Source organism: Chionomys nivalis, chromosome 6 (assembly GCF_950005125.1).
Source record: "Chionomys nivalis chromosome 6, mChiNiv1.1, whole genome shotgun sequence".
Classification (NCBI taxonomy): Eukaryota; Metazoa; Chordata; class Mammalia; order Rodentia; family Cricetidae; genus Chionomys; species Chionomys nivalis.
In genome coordinates this window covers 68,355,724-68,380,189 of record NC_080091.1, presented here as the reverse complement: position 1 = coordinate 68,380,189, position 24,466 = coordinate 68,355,724, and the positions used below count along the sequence as shown (strand labels likewise).

The following is a 24,466-nucleotide window of genomic DNA, read 5'->3' as shown; positions in this document are numbered from 1 at the left end:
CGGCTGAGCACTCAGCCGCTTACTCTCAGCTCTGTGACTGTTGGGTGTTTCTCCATTGATTGCTACTCATTGCAAAAGGATGCTTCTCTGATCAAAGTTGAGAGCGGCCCAGGTCTACAGGTATGAACAGAGATATTTAGAAGGTACTCTGACAGCATGATCGTTTAGCAAAATAACAATAGCAAGGTCTGCTCTAGGGTCTCTGGCTTCCCCAGCCATGGACTTTTGACTAAGATTGTAGTACCATGCCTGACATTCCCCCCTGTGGAGCAGGCCTCAGATTCATCCAGGGAGTAGTTGGTTATTCCATTGCAGTCATGCCACCATTACACCAGGCACATGTTCCTGGCAGGATCTGTCTGTGGGGAAGACCACTGGTGTCTTCTCTCAGCAGCTCGTCTGATACTATGATAGCTGGCCATCCAGGAGGAAGCTTCCTGGTGGGATTGAGATTGATTGCTCTATGTCCTCTAGCCTCTAGTGTGTCTTATCATATAGTTATGGTTGATAACACAGGACAATAACAATAGTGTGCATCGCTATGGAAACATCTGGAGCCTTTATGACTAATAATCCATAGGGAAATATCCCATGCCTTACAACAGGATTTTCATTTCATAACCCATGTATTATAAGACAGGTGTTGTCAACTCATACAGGGTAATTCCATTATGCTCCTTTTTCTTGAAAGTTATGTTTTGATATTGGCTTACTAACTAGTGGCTTTCCATGAGGCGTTTTCATACATGCTTAGTTTTAGTTAACCCAGTCACTGCTCTCTCCTCTCCCCTATATCTAACCCCTACCCCATACCCATCCCTTCTTAATCCTTCAGTATTTTCCCCCTTCCATCATTTTTAAGTTAGCGTAAAATAAGTTTGGTGTTTCATGATAACATTTTTATACACACATATATTCTTGTACATTGTTCTAATTGATCCTTTTCCTCCTGTCTTCTCTGTCCCTGTCTTGCTACTCCCCCCCATCAGTCCCCCTCAGCTTTCACCTCTAAAATATTTGATAACCCTCTCTTATCTTTTCTTTCCTGAAAATAGAAACCCTTTTTTGGCCAAGAAAAATAGAATACTGAATGTAAGGTAATCCAAGGAAAGAAAGTACACACTGAGATTTCTGATACCAAAAAACTGACTTTCTGTTATAAGAACAAACCTGGGCTTGTGCAGGAGGTCAGAGGGCAGAGAAAACTGCTCTTCTCAACTCTCCTTAAGGAATTGCCTATAGAGTGGACATCAGACAACCAGTGCTGTCACTAAGAAGAGCCTGAAGCAGCTCCAATATCATGATGCTAACAGGGCATATCAAAACCACGCAGGGGTCAACCTCAAGAGTCTCCTACTAAGGGAAGATTGAGGCTTGCATGTTTAATCCATGAGATCTTGATGGCATGGAGTAAAATATATATTGTTCACCTTCTGAGGTCAATGGAAACTCAAGTCAATGTCTCAGAAGTAGGAAAGAGTCAAGGGCTTGTCCTGGCTCTTTTAGTTGGACTGTACTGTCAGATAACCAAGAACTAGACGAGGGGACATGTCTCCTGAACTATTTCCACGTGGGAAGTGAAGGCAGGATGAGAGAAGTAGAAAAAGCACCGCCAGGCAGCTTATGGATTCACACATCAAACAACATTGGTGGCTTAACCTTAGAAATGAATGAAAACCAGTTGTCATGTTTCCTGATGGATCATTGTTGTGAGGAGGGGCGCTTGTTTGTTTCCGGCTGCCCAGCTCCGAAATAATCACACAGAAACTGTATTAATTAAAACACTGCTTGGCCCATTAGCTCTAGCTTCTTATTGGCTAACTCGTACATATTAATTTAACCCATTTCTATTAATCTGTGTATTGCCACATGGCTGTGGCTTATGGGATAAAGTTCTGGTTGTAGAGAGCCACGTGGAGTCACACCTGATGGCGATGTAGAGAGCTGTGTGGAGCTGCACCTGATGGTGCTGGCTCCCACCCTCTGCGATCCCGAAAGCGAGTGCTCTCTGTGATAATCAACTCCTAATATCAACCAGGCCTGACTTATGCTGTTATCACGCAATGATTGTCAGCTGCTTGCATATGCATGGACCTATGGGCAGTGCCCACCTGGCAATCTGGGGTTGGCGGTCCAGGCCTACTTAAGGGCTGGGGGAGAGAGAGAGAGAGGGAGAGTGAGTGAGTGAGTGAGTGAGTGAGTGAGTGAGTGAGTGATAAGAAAGGGAGAGAGAGAGATTTTACAATTGTTAACAAGGTCCTGAATAAACTGCTTAGCAAGAAGAGCTCCGGTGTTGCGTCCTTCTTGCTGGCCGAGGGAGACCGCGACATCTGGTGTTTGTCTGCGGTGAGGCTCCATGGCTTCTTCCTGATTCTGCCTCCTTTCTCCCAGCATTCAGTTTAGTTTTCCCCGCCTACCTAAGTTCTGTCCTATCAGCAGGCCAAGGCAGTTTCTTTATTCGCCAGTGGTATTCACAGGATACAGAGGGGAACCCCACATCATGCCTCGAAATGGGCTCGAGCTCAGTGCTCTAAGCCTCCGACTCTGGCTGCCTTTTGCAGGAACTTAGAGACTGAGGGATATGAAACATGCAACAGCAAAGTCGCTACTGTGGAGACTCCTCAGATTAGATAGCTCAGTAATGGTCATGAAACAGAGAGGATTGGGGGAGGGGTGTAGATTAACTGTTACTTAACATACATCATATTTTTAAAAATGGGCAGCATTTAACTGTGCTGATTATACTTCTATCCTCTGGTTTAAAAGAAGTACAAATTCCATGATTACCATCAATTCAAGACTTTCTTTTGGAGGGAGAGAGGTGCTGAGCACAGGCCTCCTGGGATAGCTGGTGAAGTCTTTTCTGCGATCTGGGAAGTAATTTTTAAGAACATTTGCTTCATAGTAAGTGATTTGTTTTGTGTGATTTCCTTAGCCTTGTTATATTTTATTGTAACAAGAGTATAATTTGGGTGGGAAGATAACCCAGTGAAGTGTTTGCTATCCGGACATGAAGACCTGGGTTTGATTTCTAAAACCCATGTGAAAAAGGCAAGCATGGACGGCTCTGTGTGGTTGCAATCCCAGTGCCAGGGAGGCAGAGACACACATATCCCGAGGACTAACTCGCCAGCTAACCCAGTGGACATAATGCTGTTGCTGTGTCCTTACTATAAACGCTCAGAGTTTCCCCTCCAGAGCACTCTGTTGTGCACAGTAGAAATGATAGCATGAACACAGCCAAGGAGGCTAATGCAGCCTGTAACAGCCAGGTCAGCCCCCTGGAACCCCTGGAACCTAGGAAGGGTTTCATATAACATCATCTCTCTCCTGCATCAACTCGGGTTTAATCCCAGAAGTGCCTCATGTATCATTGCATTTGGTTGTCTGGGTGTAATCTGGGTATCACTGTCTCTCCTTCACAGCGTGACTGACAGCCTTTAACATTCAGCTGTTCACACATTCACCAGCATGTTCGGGTGCTCAGCAAGTCTTTAAGGAGTCTGCCCTGCTCCCTGTGTGTAAGCCAGCCACAGGCACAGCCTGAAGGTCTGCTCTGCATTGCAGTGTGCCTCCACATGCCCTCTGTCTGGACAGCCGAGGCTGGTATAATATGGTCCAGACCAAGACGACTCAGCGTTCTACCTGCCTCTCTAACCTCTTCCATCAGGCCAGCCTGTGAGAGTTCTCATGAAGGTAGTGGAGATCCTGGGGACTGGAAATAGGCCTGCCCTCCATGTGAGCTCCTGTGTCCTCCCACGTGGACAGTTACCAAAACAAGTCACACAACTGAGCACAGAGCTATTGGAGAATGACTGCACGGTGAGAACAGATGGCAGGGGTACAGGAACCTGGCGATGGGTATGTCAGTGCAGTCAGTCAGCCGCAGCTACCCAGCAGTGCATTTAGAACTGGCATGTCTTTGAAGCATCAAACATTGCTGTTATTTGTACCACAGTATAATGCCTTTGGAATACAACATGTGTATGAATGAAGGAAGTGTGGTTCTTTCACTTCCTCTTAAAATTTTTTGGTGCACAGATACAAAAGTAATCCTAAGTGGGAAGAAGCCTTTATTTAATGGTCTGTATTAAATATTACTTTTCTAGTTGCTGGTGTCTTCCCCAGAGAAGCATTTCAGACAGCAGCCTCCTCCTGGGCTGTGTGTAGCCGGCAGCCTTCTCCTGGGCTGTGTGTGGCCGGCAGCCTCCTCCTGGGCTGTGTGTAGCCAGCAGCCTTCTCCTGGGCTGTGTGTGGCCGGCAGCCTCCTCCTGGGCTGTGTGTGTCTCCTCCTGGGCTGTGTGGAGCCCTCAGCCTCCTCCTGGGCTGTGTGTGGCCCTCAGCCTCCTCCTGAACTGTGTGTAGAATTCTTTGTTGATGTCGTACTTGGACTAGTTTTGAACTCTGTCTTGGAGAAGACCAAATGAGGAAAATAAAGAACTAGAGTCTGCATCCTTCAGGGTTTTAGTGTAAGACATGAAAATCAGAGGAATGATCAGTCCGTGTACCTTCCTCAGGAGAGCTGCGTTTTTCACTCTTATTAAGTGGTCAGTTTACAAAAACAAAACAAAACAGTGATTCTTGGGAAATATGTCATGTGCCTAGGTATGTAGATTGCAAAAAGCATATTACTAATTATGATTTATGTCCCTCGGAATATGTTTCCATAGAGCTCAGCATTATATGTGAATTTAGTGTGTGCACCTTTACTGTGTTCCCTGTAGAAATTTGTTTAAATGCTGGGAAACATTCTGCATGTGCACTTGCTTATTATGTGGTTCTCATTCCATGCACATTACAAAATCACACACACCAGTCGCCTAACTAACACTGTGGATTGTACTAAGCATGTAGGTTAAAGTTGAACTTCTCTCTATTTTCGATTTTAGAAGCTATCCCCAGGGTCAGGTAAAATTTCATGTACTTCCTCTCAGTTGTATTGTTTTGTTTTCCTGAACTGCTAGGAAAGGGGACTCAGGTTTTGCTTGCCAGTCAGCCACTGATGTCATTTGCCTGTATTTGAAGACGTTGCACACCACCTCCAAAAGAACCTGGAAAATGTGGCAAGATTTATCTGGTCGCGTTAATTAATTCAGGTGGAGCCGTCTTCATGCAAAAAGTTTAGTGAATGTGGCACCGCCAGGAGCCTGGTGTGCAGGGTAAACAGGTCTGAGTCCCGGTAGCAGCTCATGACCTCCTTGGGTGTGACCTCCGCCAGGCTATCTAACTGTATGCGTTTGCTTCTCGGTCTGCAGTATTGACATCGTCACAGGACCTCTTGTGTAGGGCTGTTGGAAGTAAGAAACAAGATCATCCTTCTAAAGCATTTGCTTGGCATCGGGCCTGACACATAGTAAAGAGCTCTGTCAATGCCACGTGAGTGGTGAGTGCTGATACCCCAGTCATTTGATGCAGGGGCTCCATTTTATAGACCTTGAAATAGAGATGTAGCTCTTCAGGGAAAATAATGAAAACCCTGACGATTGCATTAGAGATAGATAGCATAGTATCGTGCATAGAAAGGTTTAATCCTGGCAAACAGTGTCTAAAACTATTTCTCAGCTACCATAAGCTTGCAGGTTTTCAGGTTCTGTTGTACATCGACACAGGTTTTTTGACAGATCATCTCTTCTTGCTTGACAGGATGAGATGATGATTATTTCAATAATGTCAGAAGACTTTTTTTCCATTAAAAACGGAGCTCACTTTTACTATTTGTGAACATTTACACAAAAGCTTAGGACAGGGCAGGCAGAGGAAGAAGGAAGATGTGAACCCACTGAAGTTTTTAGGGTGCTTTTGTTGGGTAGACAAAGCTCTCCAGAACACACTTGGATTTTTTTCAGAACGTTTGCAGTCTGGTTGAGAAAACAGATCATGTATGTATAAGATGTCGGCAGTAGTAGCGCTGTCATTTTTGAGTGCTTAGATTGTGCAAGGTACTAAAGCAAGCGGGCCAGCAACCTAAGATTGCCCTTTTGATCCTCAGAGTAACTGTTAGGTTGGTGGTAATCCCAGTGTGTGGCTGAAGGCATTTGCACCCCCTGACAAACACGAGGCATTGGTTCTCATCATAAAGGACCCAAGTGACAAGTTAGAACTCAGGGCCAAGGTCCTGATTTTCAAAGTGGAGAATCTTAGGTGTGGCTTGACGGCTTCATGGGTTTAGAAGGCGACCCACTGCTCAGTCTTTGCTGTTTTGTGAAGAGCTGGGATGGTCGTGATGTCATAGTTTCCAGGACTACCCTGTACTCTGGAACACTTCCACATACCCTTTGAGGTAGACTGGTGTAGGTTTATAGTTACGCATACCTAGGTCTAAACCTAAGTCATTGCCTACCATCTCAGTATACACCAGGGATTCCAGCAGGAAAAACTTCTAACTGAAAGATGCTGGTAGGAATAGTTTGGGGACTTTTCTAAGAATTGATGAGCATTTTGAAGTCAGTGTTAATGACTGTAGTACATATCATCCTGTCTGAAGCAACAGAAAAGCACACAGCCCCTTCTGCCTGTATGAATACAGTGGTAAGAAGAGGGGCTTCGCGCACAGGCTAGCCTCTGGCAGCTCTTCCTTGAGACCCTTGGTGTCCTCGGGCCTGACAAGTTGTGCTTTGAAATTCAGCCCAACCTTACTTCTCCCTTTTTTTAAAAGAATAATTTTTGTGTGTCCTTAAGTTATCTCTGAGTTTTACTTCAAGAAAGTAAAGGATCCTTCTGCAGTCTTATAAGGTCATAGTCAGGGAGATATATGGGGCCCGGTAAGATTGTCCTGGGAAGTGTTTTTAGGAAGAGAGTGAAGGATTTGGGATTGTCAGTTCCTGAGGTTTGGGGCAAGGGTGTGAGTGTGGATCTGGAAAGAGATGACGGATTCAGTGGAGGCCTGGAGAGAGGCTGTGGAAACGTGTAGAGCGTCCCTCAGCTCTGCAATATCATTCCTCTACAATGTCATACCAGAGTCAGCAAACTTTGAAACCAAGAGTCTAGCTTATGCTTCTAGAGGTTGTGGCTGTGATTCCTGCCCTCTTTTCTTTTGAGAACTTTGTCACAGCTGTAGTTTTGATCTAGAATATTCATCAAAGGCCACATGTTGAAGACTTGGTGAACAAACCATGATGCTGTTGGGAGGTAGCGGTGCTGTTGGGAGAAAGGAGAGCTTAGTGGGAGATTCTAGTCCACTCATTTTTGTGTTCTCAAAGGGGGTTGTGGAGCTCCGTCTCTTCTTTACCATCTCCATCCTTGCCATAAGGATGCCTTACTCCACGACACACATCAGCCTGCTGTCCTGCCTTGCCACAGGCCCCAAAGCATGGGGCAAACCAACTATGACACTTTTTAAGTGTCAAAATTTGCCCCTAGTAGCACACCTCCCCCAGCAAGGCCACACCTCCTAATCCTTCACCAACAGTTCCACCATCCAGAGACTGAGTATTTAAATATATGAGCATGTTGGGATCATTCTCTTTTAAACCACCACATTAACAAGGAAAAAGAGTTTTTATATTATGTTTCAGCTTCAAAGGCAGGGGATGTCTTGTTGATAATAGGTTTGGATAAATATTTTCTCACCTAAATCCTGGTCCTACCTCACACTGCATTTTGAACTTCCTGTCTGGCCCCTCTTTTTTTCCTTCATCACATTCCAGAGCTGGGTTCTTTGCCTCCAGAACACACACTTCCTGGCTTGAGGACTTACGACCCCTTTCCCTGTTGGGCGGCATGTTCTGAGAGAGAAAGAAGTGTTTTTGTTCACCAGAGCTTCCCCTGATATAGGCATCATGTATGGCACAGACAAGTGTGCAATGGGTGATGGGTAATATCCAATTACCATCACAGGACAAGTAGGGAAGAGTAATAGAATAATGACACAGGGCAAGCAGGGACTATATACAGTGCAGGACACATTCAGGAGATGCCATGTAGCTAACAGCAGAGATGAGCAGAGCAACTGACTTTTACCTATATTAAAGATGGAGTTGTTCAGGTTAAGGAAGCAGAAATATTTGAGGGATTCTGTACAATAAAAGTATACCGGAAACCTTCATGCAAGTAAGTCTCTTCTTCTTGGCTTCCTGTGTTGCTTTATCTGTGTTCATTTTCCAGAGGTGTCTATCACTTTATCTTTGTGCATGTGATGTAAGGTGCACTGGAGACGAAGAAGTGAAGTGTATCGTGAAGGCTAAGGAGCTGAGATGTGCAGCCCAAAGACAAACTGGTACAGGAGAGGCATCTCTTGGTGTTTCAGGACAACCAAACAAACCCACCCCTTCAATTATAACGGAGTAATGAGCCTACTCCACAGCATGTGGAGACATAATTAGAAATGTACTGTAGGCCGGCGGCCCAGGTGTCAGGTCATTATCTGAATCATTAAGTTTGGAGTTATGCCCGTTAAAGGTTACTGGTTTGGGAAAGGTGAGATTAGAATGCAAGAGTCTTGGAAAATAAGAATTTTTCCGATTCGAAGGATACTATAGAAAACCTCCAGCATTTGACTTTTTCTTGCAACTTTTCATGGATGTGTAATGAGGACCCAGCTTACGAGGGCACGGCTTGATGGATTTCTCCAAAGGTCAAGAAGTGCTTCATCTCCTTGACCAGCATCCCTGGGGTCACTCTCTTGCTACTTCCTCTTCCAACCCCTACACCCCGTCTTGACACACAGAAATGTTTCCTGGTTTTGGACTTTTTATAATGAAATCGTGCAATCCTGCTCTTAACCCAATGTCATGGGTTATCATCCCGAGGGACGTTCCTGACGCTGGACTCCCTGGAAAGAAATCCTCGTTTCAAATTTCCCTGGGATATAGCTAAGTTGGTAGAGGCAGTTTCCTGTTGTTTTAGAGCTTTGTTTTTCTCTTTAGGAGGTGTGTGTATGTGTGTGTGTGTGTATGTGTGTTTGTGTGTGTGTGTACACATGTGTGTAGGCTAGTGATCAGTCTTGTGAGTGCTTAGAAACTCCTTGTTTTATGAGTTTATGAGGTAGGATCTCTCCTTAGGGACAGGGGCTTACTATTCGGCTAGGGTGACTGACCAGGCTTTTTTGTCTTCACCTCCCAAGCACCGGGATTTAAAGCATATACTATCTTGCCTGACTTTTTGTGGGGGAGGGGGCAGGGGCTAGGGTATCAAAGCAAATTCTCCTGCTTTTATGCAAGTATTTCACTGGCTAGTACTTACTGAGCTATCTCCTTAGCTCCTGTTTAGAAAAACTTTATGAAAATACGTGTTTGTGCAAATGTGTGCTTGTTTGTCTAAACTTATGTACATATGCTTTAGGAGTTTTTTTTTTTCTCAAATTAGGGGTTGGGAGATAGATGGATAGGTAATGTGCTTGCTGTGCCAGCCTGAGGACCTGATATTCCTAGCACCCAAGTAAGATCAGTTGGGATGGCGCATGTCTGTAACCCCAGCATTGGCAGCCGGCTGGTGGGGAGGCAAACAGAGCTGCAGGCCAATCCCTGGAGCTCACTGGCCAGCCAGTCTAAGCCAGTAGTTGAGCTCTGTGTTCATTGGGAGATGAGAATCTGTCTCCAGAGGTAAGGCAGAAAGCAGTAGTGGAGGGTACAGGAGTGGAGGGTAACCTCTTCCTGCCCCCATTGTAGTGTGAGAAATAGGAAGGAGGGAGGGAGGGAAGGAAAGAAGTTTTACTCATTTTTTAAATTTTTTTTTTTTGAGACAGAGTTTCTCTTTAGCTTTGGAACCTGTCCTGGAACTAGCTCTTGTAGACCAGGCTGGCCTCGAACTCACAGAGATCCACTTGCCTCTGCTTCCCAAGTGCTGGGATTAAATGCTTGAGCCACACCACCGCCCAGCAAAAGTTTTACTCATGTTACATGTGCCATGGTATGCATGCATGGTATGAGAAATACTCATTTCTCAGTGATATGGCTTAATGCACTTTTCTTTTCTACACACCCAGACCCACTACGTCTCCCTATCAGCATCACATTGCTCTGTTGAGATGTAGATGTCTCTCAATGCATTGAGCCAGCCACTAACCTAAGAACAGTGTGGTCATTACTGGATTTTCATGGCCATTGAACAGTAGAGTCCATATGTGAAATGAGATTACCTATAAAATACCTTCACCACCACCTTCTTCTTCTTCTTCTTCTTCTTCTTCTTCTTCTTCTTCTTCTTCTTCTTCTTCTTCTTCTTCTTCTTCTTCTTCTTCTTCTTCTTCTTCTTCTTCTTCTTCTTCTTCTTCTTCTCCTTCTCCTCCTCCTCCTCCTCCTCCTCCTCCTCCTCCTCCTCCTCCTCCTTCTTCTCCTTCCCCTCCCTCCTCCTCCTCCTTCCTCCTCCTCCTCCTTCTTTTCCCTCCTCCTCCTCCTTCTCCCTCTTCCTCCTCCTTCTTCTTCCTTCATCTTCTTGATTGTCTGTTTTAAAATTATCATTTACAGCATTATAGCCTCTCCCCACACACCTCCTTCCCTTCCTCCCTCCCCACCCCAGGTCAGGTAAGTGCAGGGAGATGTACAGAGTCACCTTTGGGAGCCTATCTCATAATCACAATATAAAATACATTCTTAGAAGTGGACTTGCCCAGCAGTGGCACCCACCCATCTAAAATACCTTCCGATGTTTGTAAGTTGCTTCTCAAAACATTTGAGGCTGGATTGTCCTTGCCTGCTCTCCGCCTTGCCGAGCTTCCCAGTCTTTATGTCGTACACAGCAGAGCCTCTGCCGCTCCAGGTTGCCATTTGTTTCCCTTGGACTGATGTTTTATGTTTATTGGACATTATCCCCATCTTTTGCTCCTTTTAATGCCAACTTTATTCTTAATGAGTTTTTATCATATTTTACTTAGTGATTCCAAGAAACCCTTTCTATAGATAAACCTCTTGTAATGGTAATTTTTTTCAGGTCTTAAAAAAAATCACTATTTTTTCCACTTTTTGTTTGCTTTCAGTCAGGTTTTAATTTTTAAAGGCAGCGTTCACTAGATTTTTTTTCCCTTGGTGGCTTCTGCTTTGTGTATGTTTGGCAAGGAAAGCACTGGAAGATTGAGACGGACAGACATGCCTGGAGTGGGCAGGAAAATGCGGCTGTATAGCAGTTGGAATTCTTGGGAGACGTGGTGTGAGCAGTTATGTACATCACAAACATTTGCACAGAAGCTGCCAGTTTGTTTGTTTGTTTTAATTTGTACTGTATTCGGAAGGAATTTTAGTTCTGTGCCTGTTTCCGTTTATGCTTTGTTATTTGAGGTTCTAACTTCTGAAATGTTTTTGTTTTTCAATTTTAGATTGCAGATTATAACCCATTTCCTGCACCATTGCTGACGCCCAGAGATCCATGTCAGAAGTACTTCCAGGTCAGATATGATTTTACATACTTCAGTACGCAGATTTTAATGGTTATTTTAATGTTAAGCTCCTGTTTGCTAAATGGCATTTTTAAATTGTCATTGTTTTATATCCTATAATAGGAAAAGTAGGTATTTAAAAAATAAAAAGTCATTTGAACTTCACCACGTGTGTGCTGTTCACCATTGGTGTCTATAAGAAGATTACAGTTGACTATGGTGTATATTAAAGCTCCGTTTTCACTGCCTGGCATTGTATGTCACCTGTGGACTGCTGACCGCCGCAGAGAAGGTGCCGCTGCTCAGTCTTTGTAAGCAGCATCCTGACTCATGGGACTTGTCAAGACTAGAGTTTCCCCACTCAGGATTCTTCGTGGCACTGATTCTGCTTAATTTCAGGCCTGAGCAGGACTGCCTTGACTTTACTGCATGTCCCTCTCTTCATGTCACGACAGATGCCGGTCTGCACACAACTGTATGGTGTGGGGTTTAATTCTTGACCTCGGGATAGTATAAGGAAAAAGCAATTGTGGTAACTCTTTGAGATAAACTCTAGAACTAAGTGGCAAACAGCCTCTCTATTTCCCTGGACAGGTACCAGCTCTGAGATTGTTTTAGTTAGACTTAACCATGGACCGGTGTCTTTAAATTCTAATGTTAACCTTATCATTAAATTGTCTCTATTACGTAGAACTCTGCGTATTACATTTTCTGCAAAGAGGATTAAAAAAAAATCCAAGTGAGCACTGAGCTTGGTATTAGTATATGAAGGGCATGAAGTTTAATTTTTTGTATTTATTTGTTTTTATCTTGTGTCTATGTGTGTTTTGCTTGCATGTATCTATGTATACCACATATGTGCCTGGTGCCTGCAGGAGTCGTAAGAGGGCACTGGAATCCCTGGAACTAGAATTACAGATGGTTATGGTTATGAGTCAGCATGTGGGTGCTGGGAATGGAAGACCTCAGGTCCTCTGCAAGAGCTCAAGTGCTCTTAACCTCTGAGCCCTCTCTCCAGCCCTAAGAAACCCGCTTTTCCTAAGGATAAGAAAAGCAGTGGAGGAAAATATGATGAAAATAAGCTCATGCAGGATAGTCAGAAGTTTGATTCTCAGAGGTCCCTAGTTATGCTGTAATGGCTTGGACAGGGAGTAGATTTTGAATAAATATGGCCTTAAATATGTATGCTAATTTTAGAAACTCAAAACAAATAATATGTCCTTTAAAAAGGACATCTTAGGTCATCTTAATGGGATTGTTTAAGCTCCCCATTGGTACAGAGGAGGAATGGTCACATGTACCGACCCGGGGTTCCACCACCCACGCCCTGCTGCTCTTCATACAGTGGTGTCTGGTGTAAAGGTGCTTGAGTAGATAGGAGGGACGAAGTTAACTGGGGTCGGGGCTCTGTGATACAGTCTATTAGGTTGTGACCTACGATGGGGTGGGACGTCTCAGAGATGCAGCTGTCTTAGAATTGCACACATTCCTATGAGGAATCCCTCCTACGTTCCTGTAAGTAAGCCTATCAAACCCACCAGTTCACTAAAGGAATAAGGGTAAACGACACACTTTAAGTACCAAGAATAATTCCTTATAGCAATCTTTTATGTTCATGTAGTAAAATAGATCCAGGATCAAAACAATAAAAGAACGAGGCCAGGAAATATGCAAAGTAATGTGCTTCCATCTAGATGGAGGGAGAGCAGTCAGTCATGTCCAGGACCTTTCTCCTGCTTCTCTATTCTGTTGTTCAGATATGCCCATCCTCTGGAGGTATTCGAGTTGCTTTATTATTCCTTGGTGGCTACATAACTGCCTTAGTTATTGCCCTATTGCTGTGAAAAGACTCTATGACCACAGAGGCTCATAAAACAAAGCATTTAATTGGGGCTAGATTACAATTTCAGGGGTTTAGTCAGTTATTCTGGCAGAGAGTATGGTGGTGTGCAGGCAGACCTGGTTCTTGAAAAGCAGCTGAGGGTTCTATCCAGATCCACACGCAGCAGAAAGAGAGAGGTGCCACTGGACCTGACTTGGGCTTTGAAACCTCAAATGCCACCCCCAGGGACACACCTCCTAAGCTTGTCAAGTAGTTCCACTCCCTGATGCCTAAGCATTCAAGTATATGAGCCTGTCCGGGCCATTCTTATTCAAACCACCACAGTAAGGCACAGAAACAATTATCAAGCTTTAAAAGAAAGCTAATGATTTGTCAGTGTTGGGGTAGCTGGTACCAAAATTCACAAGAAAAGTCAGTGTTGTATTTCCATGGTGTCTTGTTCTAAGTTCCCCACTCTACTCCCAGAAAGCCATGTGGCAGCTGGTGAGGGGTGAAGGGGACCAGCACCTCAGATGAGGTCTGCCTCAGTCCCTCCTTCCAGCTCCAGGGAGTTGTGACCATGGGGGACCTTTCTAAAGCAAACCTTCCAGGTTTAGGCTGTCATCTGTCTAGAAAGTTCCTGTCCGTCCTTGAAGGTTGAGCTCAGACGTGCCTTCTGAGCAGGTCTCAGTACTGGCCGAACAAAGTGAAGTAATCTTCCTGTTTCATAGATTTTGCTGTTTGCTTTTTCTTAATGTTATTTCCCTTTCAGAATTGGCTTGAAAGCCGGCTGATCGGTTGCTCAAGAAAGCGTGTAATGTTGGTTTTCAGCACTCTAAGTTTCTCTGTCCGCATCGGTGTTCCCACGCTCAAGCATTGACTGTGTTCATCAGACGTGACCGTGGAAGTCTAGAGTGTCATTAAAAATAGATTCATCTATAAAAGACACAGAGAGTTTCCCAAAGCATGGATGTAGTAGCTTAAAGATGAACGGAGAGAAGTATCGTTGGGCTAGGGGTCACATCTGCGTACTTCCTAATTCTCACCCAGATGTACCCGTCCTGCTTTTTATTTCCCAAGTAGCCTCACATCACATCTGCCGGGTGTGATGTTTTCCTCCTTGGCCTCCGATGGCTTCCTGCCTGGTCCGCAAGCTAATTCAACATTCCCTTCTTTGAGAAACTGCGGAACTTCTGTGTGTGTGTCTCAAATACCCTTTGCCCCCTTCAGACACTGTGAGTTTGGGTAATAACTTCTCTCTCACTGTCTGACTCAGGTTGAGCTTTAAAAAAACACGTCGTATTCTTTTTAATAGCTATAAATAAAAGTTTTGTATGCTCACTGTATCTAACGTACTGCTTGTTTAGAATGTATATATCTAGAATGTATATACATTGTTGAATAGCTGACCAGTGTCTCCAGTCTCCTCAGTTCCCATGCGTTGTTGAGCATAGCCAGGCCTCGGGCAGTGAGGGTGAAAAGGGTACAGGAAACCCTCAGGTGGGTGAGGCTCAGGAGCTGCCAGTTTTCTCACAAGCCCTGGGAATTGGCCTGTGAAGTTGCTCTCCCAGATCTAGGAACGTCTGTGGTACCAAGGCTGGTGGCTCCCTGGTTCTGTGGCCAGAGGGGCCTTCTAACCTCAGCCTCTTTGTTCACAGAGAACTTCTTATCGCCCCGGGCCACAGAGAGTTTGCTTTTGTGGATAATACCAGGAAACCAGCTTTATTTTTGCCTCTCCTCCCTAAGAGGAAGAGGGTGAAAAATCTGAGTTTATTTCATTTCCTTTATACTTTGAAGTTTAATTCAAAAGGCAACATTCCTTGGGGGAGAAGTATTGCTGTTAACCCCTTAGTGGGAATAAAGTCCTGTGGCAGAGAAGAAAATAATAATAATAATAATAATAATAATAATAATAATAATAATAAAGAAAATGTGAAAATCTCCTTCAAGCATGCAGCACATTTCGGGGCTTCGGGGCTTCTTGAGCTGTTTGTTAATCCATTTCTGATTGTCATGGGGGATAGAGCAGTCTGTTACTGAAAACCTGGGTTGGAGCCCACAGTGAGTAGTGGCTGCCTGATCTCTGAGTTAGAGGAGGGCCTGCATGGCCATACCTGTGCTGTGGCCCTCATCTCTGGTGGAAAAGACCATCTTTATGAGATTAAAGAGGCTCTGGCTTACTTAGTCTTGATAGGCTTTTATACAGACGATACTTATGTTTTAGCGGAGGTGGTTTTAGTTGCAAAAAAGTTCAAGACTTAAACAGGATACCTAGATAAATCAATGTGCTGGCCTGAAAAAACCCAGGCTTTTCAGATTTGGACTTGGTCTGTTGCAGGGACCCGAGCAGTGTCTGCTCTATGTCTCTTGGCTCTGCCTTCAACTGATTAGATTGACGCTTAGGTGGGTTGCCCCGGTCTACCCGTGAGTCCTTGAAGAAGCTGTAGGCTTAAACATAGTTGAAAAAACATGGTGGAAGGGGTAACCTTTTCTCTTCTTCTTATTCTTTGGGACAAAGAACAAGCTGAGCCCAGGCTGGCATAGCTGGTGGTGGTCTTCCTTCTTTATCCCCCTGAATGCTGGCATTACAGATGTGCTCACACTGGGCTGTTGCCTCTCTTCTAATCCCTGGGTTGAGTCTCATGATTAACACTGTGTGGGTCACATGCTTATCCTTAACCAGCCACCGGAACTGTGCAGACTTGTTGCTCTGACGCTCGCATCTGCCCTCACACAGATAAGAGATACAAGCTTGCAGCATTTGTACTGAACCCCTGACCCTAAGAGCTAGGAGGGTGAAGTTTCCTTCTTAGTCAGTTCTGTTACTGTTACAACCTCAGCTTAGAAGCTCCTCTGACACAGAGTAGAGGGGAAAATCAGTTGAGTGGATGAGTGACTGGGTGTCAAGGAAGCTTAGCTCCCCAAGAAGTGTGAGCTGATACAAACAGAAAAGGGAGGAAGGAATCCGACATGCCGAGAGGTCGTAGTTATTTCTCAAGTAAATGGTGACACTTCTTTTTGTCACAATCTTAAATCTGAGCTTGCTTGTATCTCTGAAATGGAAATTGGTCCTTTTGAATTAATGCTGGACCTTTGTATTAGTGACTTTTCTCTGTGCTATGACAGAACACCTAACAAAGACAAGGGACAGAATGAAGGGTCTGTTTTGGCCGCTGGCTTGCGGGTCTGATCTGTAGCAGCTGGGAGGTCATGGCAGCGGTGTTTGAAGCAGCTGCTTATATCCCACTGCCATCAGGAAATGGAGGGACATGAATGCTGATGCTCAGCCCACGTTGTCTCTTCGTTCTGTCCAGGGCCCCAGTCCCTGGAATGGGGCCACCCATATTTGGGATAGGTCTACCTACCTCAAGTACCACAGCATGGGAAAGTCCCTTACAGAGGCCTACAGAGATTTGTCTCCTAGATGATTTTAGATTTTGTCAAACTGACAAGAATAGTAACTCCAAACAGTATGATAATGTGTGTGCTAGCTGGTGTGCTAGCTAGTGGCAGTCCCAAAGGAAAGCCACCTCAGAGTGGCAGTCCTCGTGGCCACTGGGATTTCGTGTTCATTCCTCACCAGTTGTGTTTCTCTTGATTCTTGTTGTGTTCCTGGACTTGAAGGGTCTGCTGGATGGTGAATGCTTGATAAATATTTAATGAATGAGAAAACGAATTCATGAGTATGCCAGACTTTATAAAAAGGAACTAGATTATATAGATGCATGAGGAAAAGGGAGAGCTGGGTGTGGTGGTAAACCTCCTGTCGCTTGGGAGATAGAGAGGCGGATTGGGAGTTCAAGGTACTCCTTGATTACAGAGCAAGTGTTAGGTCAGTCTGGACTCCATGCGACCCTTTCTGGAAATACAAGAAAAAGAATGCTAAAGTGAAGTTGATTACAGTCACCAGCTATCGATTATAGTCTGAACATGGCCCCAGTGTTGAAAATGACAGTCTGAAGAGTCCTAAATGTAGACGAGAGGAATCCAAAGAAGCCGAGATCGTAGCACAAGAGAGGACCTGCTGTCCTTTCTTTTTTATAGGCACAGACTATTCCTTTTTCTCCAAACTTCCTAAAGTGTTACATCGTTCTTTTTTAGTCTAATTTTTTTCCCTTCCTCTTTACTAGTGGTGCAGGTACTAGATGTACCTAAAGGCAAAGATTGATGGAAAACCCAGAGTTGGGTGGTGGGGACCACAGACATAACCAGATCATTTGTGTGTGTGCAGCAGAGCTGTGGCTGAGCCTCCAGTGCCCTCACACTGAAACGTGGAGACCTGTGGTTCAGGAGGTTGACCGTTGAGGGCTAGTCATGTTTGATAGAGAAACGTCCCAGCCAGCTCTGTCACAAAAGATCCAGCTCCAGCTCTAAGTCTCCTCTCTTTCCTAGAGTTGGGGAAGACTTTGGGAAGAATTTTCTTGAGCCAGGATGGAGAAGCAAGAAAAACTGACCTAGATATTAGATTGAAGGGCTTCATTTAACTCCTGCTCAGGCTTCAGTGTGTGGGTAAAGCTGAGATAATGACCATTGATTTCCCCCTCTCCAGAAAAAAAAAAATTGAATCTTCTGCTAACTGCACAGTAGGAGAGTTTGCCTAGACTTTTATTTAGGCGGTAGGTGCTATGACAGGCTCTCATAGCAACCCAGGCTGCATTGAGTCTCACCATGTAGCTCACACTGCTTTAAAATTCCTGCCAATCCTCCTGCCTCACACCATGTAGCCCACGCTGCTCTAAAACTCATGACAATCCTCCTGCCTCACACCATGTAGCTCACGCTGCTTTAAGCTCCTGCCAATCCTCCTGCCTCAGACCATGTTGCCCACGCTGCTCTAAAACTCCTGACAATCCTCCTGCCTCACACCGTGTAGCCCACACTGCTCTAAAACTCATGACAATCCTCCTGCCTCATCCTTTGAAGCATTGGGATTACAGGCATGCCCCATCACAGCTGGCTCACATTTCACTTCTTGCTGTTGCTTGATAGCCTATCCTACAGACATCTGTTGCTGTGTGCTGCTGTGCAGGTTGGTGGAGGCCACAGCCTAGCAGGAGAATACATCAGGATAAAGACATCTGAGGGGGAATGACGCTGTACTAGAGATGTTTTTATAATGATGCAGGGGATGGAGGCCAGGAGCCCTGGAGTCCACCTAGAGGGGTGAAAGGTCTTCACAGAGAGGCAGCGTCTACCGTGATTCATAGAAGAGTGGCGTTAGCAGCAGAGGGAAGGACGCTGAGAACGTGTAGTGAGAGCATTGCACCCACCCCGGCCTCGGGTGTAGACTGTCCATTACTCTATATCTGTGGCCTCCCAACTCTGATGTTGCTCAGCCTTGGCCCTGCCCCAGAACCATTCATAGTACACGGCACCATCCCCATCCTCCACTAAAGGAGTCCATATCTTTGGAGGTCTCTTAGGGGTAGAGAACACTTCCTTGTCCCTGTAATCTCTGGCCTGTTCTTCCCGTACCTCTTCACCCTCTCCTGACATTGCCCTTCCTTGGACTCCAGAGGCCACTCCCCTCTGTGTTTATTTCCTTCTGTCCCCTCTCCTCATGTATGTACCCCTTGTCAAGGGAGGGCCCACTGTGCCCGGCTGCCATGGCCCCGTTCTCTCCTCTTCTCACCTGGACTGGACTTAGCCTGCAGTTCTATATTGTCACCGTTCCCATCTCTGCTGACTTCTGCTGTTATAGCCTCTAACTCTGCTGACTTCTGCTGTTATAGCCTCTAACGCAAGAACACATGACTGAGAGCTCAGTGGCTTCCTAGACCCCACCCTTCCCTCCAGCTAGTATCCATTCCCACTTTGTTCTTCCTGACCCTTCTTCCTGGTCACTTTCTCCCCACTTGTATCTGTTGCTTTGGAGCCGAGAGGGTGGAAGTCAGTGTCCTGTTAGGTCACCGGCTTCACATCCCTAAATCTGGGTGGCTGATGAGCGGCTGATTATCAATATGACCTGGTCAGGGGGGATGTGATGAGAACTGGAGCCAGGCTTTAAGGAAACTTTCTCAACCCTCTTGTTCTCTCTGCTCCCTCCAGTGTCCTGGTGTAATGACCTGTGGGATTTTCTGAATACCCACCTATAAAACAGCCCTCGTAGACACAGCTTCTTTGTTCCTTTGTCGCCTGTGCATTCTCCATGTGTCTACAGTAAGGATTGTTTCTCTTACTTGGAACTTGGAGACAGAGGAGTGGGGGAGTGCAGGGGTATTATTCTGCACGATGGTAACTCTCAGCCGGCTCCCATCAGAATTCTTTCAGTCAACCGGGCGATGCTATTGGACCCGTTTGCCAGAGAAGTAAACTGGAGTGGTTAGTCCTAGACTCCGCTGGTAAGAAGCCTGGGTAGTTGGTTAGCATTTGCATCACTAGCTTGGGAACTGTGTCCTTGATCTCAACGTTAGCCTCTCACTTCAGGGACCTCCTTTCTGTAACCTTGCGCTTTCCAGGACATCGCTAACCTTCAGCTATTTCATGAAAAGTTCTAGCTGATGTGCTGACTCCAGGAAGTAATCCTCTACCTCCAGGGATTAGCATGAGCGCTTCCTTCTAAGGCCAGCCCTTCTCTTTCGTCTGTGGGTGGGTTGTGGTCAGCAAGCCTTTGAAGAACTGGGAGAGGAAGCTTGTTCTGCGTTCTGGGTACTGAGGTTTCAGCAAGGAATCCTAGTGAAGACTGAGTCAGAAGAGCAGCTTAGGGCTAAAGCGAATTGTACTTGCCGATGACGGTAAATACAGTTAGCTGTTTCTTCCTGACTGAAGGTCAGTTTGCTGTCTTCTGTCTCAGACATCCAGCCTGAGTTTGGGACCACACACAACTGACTGTACTGTTAAAGCACTGTTGTATGACTGCATAGTTAAAGCAGCAATATTAAAATATGGCTAATTATTTCTTCCTGGTCGGCCAATAGACCCAGGACCCTTGTGATCTCAATGAAAGCTTCATGTCTTGTTTTCTCCCCTGTTTGCCCATCTTGCTGCAAGGTGTACTCTCCTCTCCTTGAACCCTTTGAAAGTTCCTTTAATCTTTCTTCTTGTTGTTGCTTGGCTTCTTGTCTGGGAAAGCATCCGTAACCGTAGCACCTCACCAAGGGTGAGGTCATTTTCCAGTTCTCCAGTAACAAATGATACCATTCCTTAATATCTAAGAGATGCCCAGTTATAGTCCCCCAGTGATGTATAAAAATACCACTAAAGGCGATGTGTCTGACTTCATTTGTACTAGACAGGCCTATTTTGAACCTTGCCATGATACATAAGCACTCTGTCACTGAGGACAGCCTCATCTGAGCTACCAAATATTAAAGACCCCAGAAATTATGATGACGTTCTTTCTACGAAACATGCGTGGTTATAAGTGAAGCAGACAAGAACATCTCACTCCTAACATTGTCAGGAGACAACCCCTAACATCATAAAATAGCCTCAAGGAAACTTCTGCTATGCCTCTCGGGAAACTAGCTGGCGTCCACTTTCTCATGTTACTGTAAATGCCCCAGGGTAGAAAAGTAACTTTCCATGCTGCAGTTGTCTCAGGGAAAACTCTATGTAGGTCCAGAGTGTGACCTGCTTATCTCAAGTGCTGCCATTTGAATGGGACTCAGAAATGTATGTTTTCAATAAAATCATAGTAATAGCCGGTTATTTAAGAAATGTAAATATTAATTGACAGAATATTGTTTAAAAGGAAAAAAGCACATCAATTTTTAAAACTAGATACAGGGGATGAATATTGGAACTCTGGGCATTCAGCGATCTTTCTAAATAGCTTTTAAGGAGACGGCCCAAAGTCTAACCACTGGGAATGATAGCCCTTCACTTTCTCATAGGCCCCGTGGGCCTGTTACTAATAAAGATGCTGCCTGCAGTGAATGGGCACTTCCTGGAAGCCCGAACTTCTAGAAGCTCTGAGCAGTTCTTTCTAAAATGGGTAGCCTGGTACATTTTGATGATACAAAGATGCCTCTGAGCTCCCCACCATGGGAAATTCTTGTCCTTTTCCTCTGTGGGGATCCTTGTTAGTCCAGGAGAAGGGGAGGGAACAGCCAGAGTACAATTTCAAGACGGAAGAAGCTGTGCTTGGTCCCTGTGCTGCTGCTGCGGAGACCACGGGTCTCTCTGGAGGGCCAAGAATCAGATAAGCAGGGAGCGGTTGCACACAGGCAGAAGCCTGAACCTTAGGGATCCTTGCGGATGAATTCCATTCACTTCTAGCCCCAGAAGCCTCTCTTTCTTTCTTCCTAGCAGGAGGCATAGAAATAAGTCTCTGATGGTACAGAGAGTGTTTGAGATAAACTCGACTGTCGGGTCATCTGCTAGGTGTCTTTTGCCAAGGGCTCGTGATGACACAAACAGCTGAGCCTGCCTGCTAATCCAGGGGAATACACTCAGACTCCTTGGGGATTCCAGCACGTTGTCTGTAGCCCAGGGCTGCATCTCTAGTTGTTGTTGTTGTGTGTGTGTGTGGTGTGTGTGCACTTATGTACCACTTTGTGTTCTTGAGAAATGAAGCTATTTATTTGAATTCTTTTCAAATATTGACAGTAAGCACAGATCAGAAATGTTCACAAAGACATTAGCAGATACTGGTGGAGGTTTGGTTTTCCAAGCATTCAGAATATAATCTCAGAACGTGACTGAGGGGGAATTATCTGGAACACATGGGACATCACTGAACAGTGACCTTCTGGGCTAAGAATGCTGCAGCTCAGAGGGACTATCGTGCAGTTTTATCGTTGATGATGTTGGCAAAGGAACTACAGATTGAAAGCTAAAGACATGGTGTTGCTGTTTGGAAAGGGGTCGATTTTCAAAGCTGTGAAGATTAAAGACTGTTGGCCAGAAGAAAATGCTCATGCCTGAATGTATAAAGACATTTTTTCTTTTGCACTAAGTAAAATATAGACCCTATGACTTCTTAACATCACTGTAAATTAGCTTTTGGGTTTCCACAATAAAACCTTTCTTTGCTCGTGTTTAACATATGAATAAATTATGACACGAAATGGGTCATTTCTATAAGAAGGTCTCATGTGACAGAAGTGTTTGTTCTTACAATCCTGTTTAGAAGTGGCCACTCACACTGTGTACTAAGTTGCTTGGTCATGACCTGTGCCTTACAACCAATTTCCTCTCTGTTCCCACAGCTGACTCGGGTGTTGACACCTTGGCAGTGTTTATGGCCAGCAGTGGAACCACAGACGTTGCAAATCGGAACAGCCCAGCCACACCACCAAATACTCTTAATCTCCGGTCCTCCCACAATGAACTGTTAAATGCTGAAATCAAACACTCAGATGCCAAGAACAGCACCCCCCCGAAATGCAGGAAGAAATATGCACTGACTAACATCCAGGCGGCTATGGGGCTCTCCGATCCAGCCGTACAGCCTCTGCTGGGAAACGGCTCTGCCAACATCAAGCTGGTGAAAAATGGGGAGAACCAGCTCCGCAAGGCTGCAGAACAGGGGCAGCAGGACCCCAACAAAAACATCAGCCCCACAGCGGTCATCAACATAACTTCTGAGAAACTGGAGGTGAAAGATCTCCACCCTCCGGAGTCCTCAGGCTGTGAGATTTTGCCCTCCCAGCCCAGGAGAACTAAGAGCTTCCTCAATTACTATGCAGACCTGGAAACCTCCACCAGAGAGCTAGGGCAGAATCTGGGCCCCTGCCAAGGGGTTGGGGAGGAGAAAGCCCAAGGCCCAGGCCAGGCCCCTGTAGTCATTGGGAATGGTGACTCGCTGCTGCAGAAACCGAACAGACCCCAGTCTAGCCCAGAGGATGGCCAAGTAGCTACAGTGTCATCCAGCCCAGAGACCAAGAAGGACCACCCTAAAACAGGGGCCAAAACTGACTGTGCGCTCCACCGGATCCAGAACCTGGCGCCAAGTGACGAGGAATCCAGCTGGACAACCCTGTCCCAAGACAGTGCCTCGCCCAGCTCCCCAGATGACACAGGTACCCCGGGGACTAGGACAGCCCCACCTGGTACTTTTCCACTGGTGTTTTTAACCAGCGGTAGAGTACATCTCTCCTGGCTGAAAAGTGTCCGCTCCCGCTAGAGGGACGCGTGGGTGAAGTCGGGCAGCGTGTGGAAACTATCCTTAGATTTCTCAGGCACATTGTGGGTTCGTTTCATTTTGGGCCATCCGTAAGTTGTTCTGGTTCACATTTCCATAAAAAAGTAACCACTGGTTTAAAATATGGCAAATTGTCATCTCTGGTGATCCAGCTGCTGCTGCTGGGTGAACTGTTTTTGGGTACTGTCTAGAAACATCAGGTTTTGTTAAATAAAATAATAAAAGAAAAGTAGTTGCCAAGGGCAGGCTGCAATTTAATTAAAAGAACCCACTATTTCAAAACTCTCAGAACTTTGCTATACTCAGGCTTATAAAACCTTAAAAATGTCTAGAACGTTTAAAAGTCAGGTCTCGAAAGACATTTTGCCTGTTCAAGTAATATTTGAAAGAGAGAAAAAAATGATACTCTCAAATGTTTTTGGACACTCATGATTTTAAGTAGTGTTGCTGATTTTGGTCTGTCAGTACTTCTGTCCATGTCTGTAGCTTTTGTCAGGTGTGGTGTATCGTGGCAGCAATGAAAAGAGTCTTAAGAGTCAGCCACTCTTCCATTTCATGTTCTCAGAGTTCCCACTCGACCAATCAGAAAGCTGTAAGCTCTAGAGCACTTTGTGCTGAATGAATTCAGTGTAAATAATATCCACACATGTGGCCCAGCATCTACAGGAGCAGCTCTGAGTCAGGTAGACCAGATGGCACACCAGGGAGCTAGATGACATTTTCCCAAAGGTAAGGCAGAGAGAGCACAAGGAGTGAAGATTTTAAAAAGAAGAAAGAAAAAAAAAAAAGAGGAGAAAGTTAATTGACTTGTTCAAAATAAGAAGGAAAAAGGAGCGAAGAGCTCTGAAACCTGGTTCTTTCTGTGTTAGGTTTCAGCAGCCTTCCAGGACTGGCTGTGGCAGTAGGAAGCCTGAGTGACTCATTTTGTCTGTTCTGTTGTGTCTTCAGCTGGAGTCATAATTATGTTTAGTAATGCCGTCATGCCCTTAGCCCTCTGTGACTTGGGAGCATTCCTGTCCTGTACCCGATGGACAGTTTCACCTGCTAGTGATTGAATCTTTTCCAGCTGCCCCTTTAGCGTCTGGCCAGACTTGTGTCTTCTATGGCTGACTCAGCCTTCCTGCTGCTCTTGCAGGCATGGTGTGTTCTGGTGCAGTGAGGTTTAAATGATCTAGAGGACACTGAGTGAGGAGTGGAGCCTCCGCCCCCACTCTAGCCCCTCTTCCTAGTGATGGCCACCTTTTAAGGA

At 45.3% G+C, this 24,466-nt stretch overlaps 1 protein-coding gene across 10 annotated transcripts in view; it reads left to right on the top strand.

The window, feature by feature from the left end:
• Apbb2 (amyloid beta precursor protein binding family B member 2) overlaps positions 1-24,466 on the top strand; it is a 311,966-nt gene that overhangs the window by 142,041 nt on the left and 145,459 nt on the right. For all 10 annotated transcript variants that reach the window (XM_057771510.1, XM_057771509.1, XM_057771505.1 and 7 more), the window contains exons 4-5: positions 11,249-11,317; positions 22,283-23,095. In XM_057771510.1, the coding sequence (XP_057627493.1) occupies positions 11,299-11,317; positions 22,283-23,095 (832 nt within the window). In that variant the 5' untranslated portion in view covers positions 11,249-11,298. The remainder of the gene's footprint in view (positions 1-11,248; positions 11,318-22,282; positions 23,096-24,466) is intronic.